The sequence below is a fragment of the Nerophis lumbriciformis genome, linkage group LG06, assembly GCF_033978685.3.
Source record: "Nerophis lumbriciformis linkage group LG06, RoL_Nlum_v2.1, whole genome shotgun sequence".
NCBI lineage: Eukaryota > Metazoa > Chordata > Actinopteri > Syngnathiformes > Syngnathidae > Nerophis > Nerophis lumbriciformis.
The window spans coordinates 3,215,951-3,223,488 of NC_084553.2; the positions used below are offsets into that span (position 1 = coordinate 3,215,951).

The 7,538-nt window shown below is 41.3% G+C and overlaps 1 protein-coding gene across 2 annotated transcripts in view; it reads left to right on the plus strand.

Moving 5' to 3' along the window:
- Positions 1–5,632, plus strand: part of LOC133608422 (uncharacterized) — a 29,044-nt gene extending 23,412 nt beyond the window's left edge. For both annotated transcript variants that reach the window (XM_072913332.1, XM_061963641.1), the window contains exon 3: positions 4,462–5,632. In XM_072913332.1, coding sequence (XP_072769433.1) covers positions 4,473–5,498 — 1,026 coding nt within the window. In that variant the 5' untranslated portion in view covers positions 4,462–4,472 and the 3' untranslated portion in view covers positions 5,499–5,632. The remainder of the gene's footprint in view (positions 1–4,461) is intronic.
- The last annotated feature ends 1,906 nt before the right edge of the window (positions 5,633–7,538 follow it).

Here is a 7,538-nt window from a genome sequence, read left to right on the forward strand (position 1 = left end):
TAAGTCAGACCTACACAGAGGTTTTTGTTTCATGTCTCTCCGACCTTCCTAGTAGGAGTTACAGGCAGTCTGTTTTTTTTCTTTCCTAGGGGGCGCTAGAGCGCAATTTTGAGTTTTGGGGTTCGGCTTTTTTATTAAAAGGCAATTTTCGCAGGTCCTGATGTGTGGGTCAAATATGGTGAGTTTTGATGGTGAGTCCTTATGCAATGGGCCATGCGGGCCCTAATGACAAACACATTTCGGGAGAACATCTGCACCTTAACACAACATAAACACAACAGAACAAACACCCAGAATCCCATGCAGCCCTGACTCTTCCGGGCTATATTATACCACCAAACCCCGCCCCCACCCCAACCCTGCTCCCTCACACATCAACCCCCAACCCCCTCTCTGTGCGTCGGTTGAGGTGGTGTATAATGTATCCCGGAAAAGTTAGGGCTGCATGGGATTCTGGGTATTTGTCCTGTTGTGCTTATGTTGTGTTACGGTGCAGATGTTCTCCCGAAATGTGTTTGTCATTCTTGTTTGGTGTGGGTTCACAGTGTGGCGCATTATTAGTAAGCGTGTTAAAGTTTTTTTTTTATACCGCCACCGTCAGTGTAGCCTGTGTGGTTGTTGACCAAGTATGCCTTGCTGTCACCTACGTGAGCAAGCGGAAGCCTCAATCAACGTGTGGCTGATCAGGCACGCTGATTGTAGTGGGTGTTATATGCTGTATCATCATGGCACGCATGGCGCTGACAAGTTTTGAACCCGTGTGACGCACCAGCTTTCAAATTCCATATAAAGGGGCCTCCTCTACCTCAAAGAACTGCTCACCCCCAAATCCTCCACACCACACCACACCTCCGCCCCGGACAGGCTAACCTCCTCCAACCTCCGAGGACAAAGCTACGAACAATGGGAGACCAGGCTTTCTGCAGTCTGTGGAACGCTGTCCCTGACCACCTGAGGGCACCACAGACTGTGGATGCTTTTAAAAAAGGCTTAAAAAAACTTTTTTTTTTTTTTTTTTTTAAAAACCTTTTTTTTAGATATATGCGTGCTAGTTGTAGCTATTAGGCTGTTCTAGTTTTTATTTTTATTTATTTTTATTACCTTTTTATTTTTTTAATACACTAGCACTTTGAGGTTGTTTGCTCAAGTGCTTTTTATAAATAAAATCTATTATTATTATTATTAAAACACTTTACCCACCTAGAACCCCCCTTTTTCCTCCTTCCCCGACACACACACACACACACACACACACACAGTCTGTGGAACGCTCTCCCTGACCACCTGAGGGCACCACAGACTGTGGATGCTTTTAAAAAAGGCTTAAAACCCCTTTTTTTTTTTTTTAAAAAACCTTTTTTTTTTAGATATATGCGTGCTAGTTGTAGCTATTAGGCTGTTCTAGTTTTTATTTTTATTTATTTTTATTACCTTTTTATTTTTTTAGTACACTAGCACTTTGAGGTTGTTTGCTCAAGTGCTTTTACAAATAAAATCTATTATTAGGGCCCGCATGGCCCATTGCATAAGGACTCCCAAAGGGAGTCCTTATGCAATGGGACATAAGGACCTATTGAATTTGTAAGGTTTTATTATTCTTTATTCTTCCGCCGCCACTTTAAACTGTAATTTGACCCCCTTAACATGCTTCAAAACTCACCATATTTGACCCACACATCAGGACCTGCGAAAATTGCCTTTTTAAAAAAAACCGAACCACAAAACTCAAAATTGCGCTCTAGCGCCCCCTAGGGAAAAAAAACTAGACTGCCTGTAACTCCCACTAGGAAGGTTGGAGAGACATGAAACAAAAACCTCTATGTAGGTCTGACTTAGACCTACATTTCATAATAGTACATTGTTGGGCTAAAATCAACAGGAAGTTGGCAATTCCCCCTTCAAGACAAAAAAGTACTAAAAACAGTCACTTTTGCCTCTTTGAGCTGTAATTTGACCCCCTTAACATGCTTCAAAACTCACCAAACTGAACGCACACATCAGGACTGGCAAAAATTGCGATCTAATAAAAAAACCTAACCCCAAATTTAAAAATTGCGCTCTGGAGCAATTTTTGAATAAAACGGAGAAAAAACTGCTCCTCGGAAGAAAAAAATGACAAAACTGCCTGTAACTCCCACTGGGAAGGTCGGAGAGACATAAAACAAAAACCTCTTCGTACGTCTCACTTAGACCTACATTTCATAAATTGACAACCCCCAGCAAAAATCTACAGGAAGTTTGCTATTCCCCCTTCAAAACAAATTTTTTGTAAAAACCGGTCACCTTCCTTCAAAAACTATCTCCTCTGAGCGCGTTTGTCGTTTCGGCTTCAAACTAACACAGGAGAGGGATTAAACCCTATAAAATAACAGAACAGCGTTTTAATACCTGCTCCGGTTTTGATTTTATGACCCTTCAAAGACCCGCTGCACTGATGCTGCTGCGCTGCTGTTTTTTTAAGATGGCTGCTTAAAAGCAGGAAGCACCAGTGTGCCTACACAACGCAGACTAGGTAGGTACACTAGACAAAAGTATTGGGACACTTATGACTACCACCGGACAAAAGTATTGGGACACTTAGGCCGAAAACTGGACAAAAGTATTGGGACACTTAGGCCGAAAACTGGACAAAAATATTGGGACACTTGGGACTACAACTTGACAAAAGTATTGGGACACTTAGGACTACAACTTGCCAAAAGTATTGGGACACTTAGGACAAAAACTGGACAAAAGTATTGGGACACTTATGACTACCACCGGACAAAAGTTTTGGGACACTTGGGCCAAAAACTGGACAAAAGTTTTGGGACACTTAGGCCGAAAACTGGACAAAAATTTTGGGACACTTGGGACTACAACTTGACAAAAGTATTGGGACACTTAGGACTACCACCGGACAAAAGTATTGGGACACTTAGGCCGAAAACTGGACAAAAGTATTGGGACACTTAGGCCAAAAACTGGACAAAAGTATTGGGACACTTGGGACTACAACTTGACAAAAGTATTGGGACACTTATGACTACCACCGGACAAAAGTATTGGGACACTTGGGCCGAAAACTGGACAAAAGTATTGGGACACTTGGGACTACAACTTGACAAAAGTATTGGGACACTTAGGACTACAACTTGCCAAAAGTATTGGGACACTTAGGACTAGCACCTGCCAAATACGCGGGCCCGACCAACGCTGCTTGCAGCTTTAATTATTATTATTATTATTATTATTAAAACACTTTACCCACCTAGAACCCCCCTTTTTCCTCCTTCCCCGACACACACACACACACACACACACACACACACACACACAGTAAAGCGTTTCAGGGGATTTCCACAAACTAACCAAACAAAAACTACACCTCATTACGGGGGTAAAAAAAGACACTTATTTGTATTGTATTGTATAGTCTTTACAATTCAAATTTGCAGACTCGATTGAATACAAAGTCTCCCTACGAACCCACCAGTGCCTCTTCTACCTCAAAGAACTACTCACCCCCAAATCCTCCACACCACACCACACCTCCGCTCCGGACAGGCTAACCTCCTCCGACCTTCCGAGAACAAAGCTACGAACAATGGGAGACCGGGCTTTCTGCAGTCTGTGCAACACTCTCCCTGACCACCTGAGGGCACCACAGACTGTGGATGCTTTTAAAAAAAGGCTTAAAAACCCTTCTTTTTAATTTATTTTTATTATCTTATTTATTTTTTAATACACTGTAGCACTTTGACGTTGTTTGCTCAATGTAAAGTGCTTTTACAAATAAAATCTATTATTATTATTATTATTATTATTAAGACACTTTACCCACCTTCTCCCAGTGCCACCCACGCTGGTTTTAAATGCAACTTAGACATTGGGTTTCGCTACGTAAAAGGGCTTTGAGTCACTCGAGAAAAGCGCTATATAAATATAATTCACAATTCACACGGTTAAAAATGTTATATTGTGTTGGATTTGCAAATGAAAAATATCAAAATGGCTTTAATTGTTCAAGTTTGGACACCCCTGATGTAAAGCAGAGTACACCAATATATAGGAAAAATACAACATTATTAAGTGATTTTATTTCATGCTAAAGTCTAATTATAGGCAGGTAAAAACCTCTAAAGGCTTAGTGGCCACATGCCAGCACCTTTTAGTTCTTATTTCCAAAATTGTGTACACTACTGAATTGGGGTCTTATGGCCACATATGTGGACACTTATACTGCCATCTGGTGGTGTCAGAAGAGTATAACATACAATGGAATTTGGAAAAAAAAAAGGGTAAAAATAAGAATTAGCATGCCACTAAACATGAAGTACACGTTTGTGTACTTATGGACTAAAGTACATCATATAAAAAGATGATTCTTAGTTTTTATTCTAATTATGGTCCAATAAGCCCAAATACCTGCTAAAGTCAAACCCCTGATAGGATCCCCTTGACCGTGACTTTTGTCCTCAGCGCTGCCAACAATGGAGGACGTTGGCGAGACACAGCCAACCCCCATTAAAGAGGAAGAGCAGGACCACAGCATCAGTCGGGAGGACCCGGAAGGACCGGAGGACAAGCAGGTGATCCGGGTCATCGTGAAGAGTGAGGAGGACGCGGACCCTCCAAGCAGCAGCTGGACACCAGAAGCTGACGTAGACCACTTGGGGTCAGCTCCAGGATCAGGTAGTGACCACACCACGGCACACTCCACTCGTCACATGACCACGGAAACCGATGTAGACCACTTGGAATCAGCTTCAGGATCAGGTAGTGACCACACCACTCGTCACATGACCACGGAAACCGATGTAGACCACATGGGGTCAGCTCCAGGATCAGGTAGTGACCACACCACCGCACACTCCACGCGTCACCTCGACAACACCCGAGTGATGTGCTCCGAATGCGACCGGGCTTTTTACGACAAGAAAACGCTGACGGTGCACATGCGCACGCACACCGGAGAGAAACCGTTTGTCTGCGCCGTGTGCGGCAAGACGTTCGCCCAGAGGGGGAATCTGATCAAACACACCAGGACGCACACGGGAGAGAAACCCTTTTCCTGCCCGTTCTGCACCACCAGTTACAGCGACCGCTCGACTTTGGTGAAACACATCCGGCGGCACACCGGCGAGAAACCGTTCGGCTGCTCGCACTGCCCGGAGAAGTTCTCCCGCAAGTCGAACCTGATCACGCACACGAGGACGCACACCGGAGAAAAACCCTTTCGCTGCGCGGTCTGCAGCGCCGCCTTCGGCGACCGCTCCACGTTGAACAAGCACGCCAGGACGCACACGGGGGAGAAACCCTTCGGCTGCTCGGCGTGCGGGCAGAGGTTCTCGCAGAGGGAGCACCTGAGAAGACACGCCAGGACGCACACCGGGGAGAAACCCTTCCCCTGCGCCGTTTGCAGCAAAAGCTTTAGCGACCGCTCAACGTTTGTCCGCCACATGGGGAGACACCCTGGGCAGGTGGTCTCAGCCGCTAACGTGGACCAAGGGCACTGAAGCCACGCGCACCGGGACTATAGTTTTATTTGCTGATTCCAGACCGGGGACTAGAAAGGACCCTCAAACTGATGGAGAAGAAGAACTTTTCTACCTTGTATGAAATTGTCTTTCTAATTAAACTGTAAACTTACCTTCTTGTTGTGCAACATTAACATTTTATAGTTAGTTAATTGGCTAATTACCAGCTGAGAACTAGCACGCTAATCGCGAGTTGAAAACTAGCATGCTAATTGCTAGAGAAGAACCAGCACGCTAATTACCAGCTGAGAACTAGCCAGATAATCGCTAGTTGACCACTGGCATGCTAATTGATAGAGAAAAACTTGCACGCTAATTACCAGCTGAGAACTAGCACGCTAATCGCTAGTTGACAACTAGCATGCTAATTGCTAGAGATGAGCGAGCTATTCCTTTATCTTCATTTATTATTGAACTGTTGAGAGCGATCTGTAGCGCTCAGTTTTCTTGCTAAACAAGATTATCATCAGACTTCAACATCTCCTACACGGAAACACTGCCTCTTTGCCCGGGCTAATGAAAATATGTTCTCAATGCCAAAGAAACTGCTTTTTTTAATTCATTTATTAATTTTTTAGCACAGAAAGACCAAAAACGTAAAAACACTGCATTACCCACAATTCCGAGACTGAGCTGCTCATTTTTTTTATTTTTTATTTTTTATTTTATAACACAGAATGACCAAAAACGTAAAACTCTACATTACCCACAATTCCGAGACTGAGCTGCCCATTATTATTATTATTATTTTTTTTTTTTAACATTTTTAACACAGAATGACCAAAAACGTAAAAACACTACATTACCCACAATTCCGAGACTGAGCTGCTCATTTTATTTCTTTTTTTAATTTTTAACACAGAATGACCAAAAACGTAAAAACACTATATTACCCACAATTCCGAGACTGAGCTGCCCTTCTTTTATTTTTCATTTATTTTTTTTAACACTGACCAAAAACGTAAAAACACTACATTACCCCAATTCCGAGACTGAGATGCCCATTTATTTATTTTTTTAATTAATTTATTTTTTAACACAGAATGACCAAAAACGTAATAACACTACATTACCCACAATTCCGAGACTGAGCTGGCCATTTTTTATTTTTTATTTTTTTTATTTTTTTTTAACACAGAATGACCAAAAACATAAAAACACTACATTACCCCAATTCCGAGACTGAGCTGCCCATTTATTTATTTTTTTAAATTATTTAATTTTTAACACAAAATGACCTAAAACGTAAAAACACTACATTACCCACAATTCCGAGACCGAGCTGCCCATTTTTTATTTATTTTTTTAACACAGAATGACCAAAAACGTAAAAACACTACATTACCCACAATTCCAAGACTGAGTTGCCCATTTTTTAATTTATTTATTTATTTTTAACACAGAATGACCAAAAACGTAAAAACACTACAGACTGAGCTGGCCATTTTTTATATATATATATATTTTTTTTTTTTTAAAACACAGAATGACCAAAAAAACGTAAAAACACTACATTACCCACAATTCCGAAACTGAGCTGCCCATTTTTTTATTTTTATTTTTTCAACACAGAATGACCAAAAACATAAAAACACTACATTACCCACAATTCCGAGACTGAGCTGCCCATTTTTTTTATTTATTTATTTTTTTATTTATTCTTAACACAGAATGGCCAAAACCGTAAAAACACTACATTACCCACAATTCCGAGACTGAGCTGGCCATTTTTTATATTAATTTTTTTTTTTTTTAAACACAGAATGACCAAAAAACGTAAAAACACTACATTACCCACAATTCCGGGACTGAGCTGGCCATTTTTTATATTAATTTTTTTTTTTTTTTAACACAGAATGACCTAAAACGTAAAAACACTACATTACCCACAATTCCGAGACTGAGCTGCCCATTTTTATTTATTTTTTTTAACACAGAATGACCAAAAACGTAAAAACACTACATTACCCACAATTCCGAGACTGAGCTGGCCATTTTTTTTTTTTTTTTTTTTTTTTT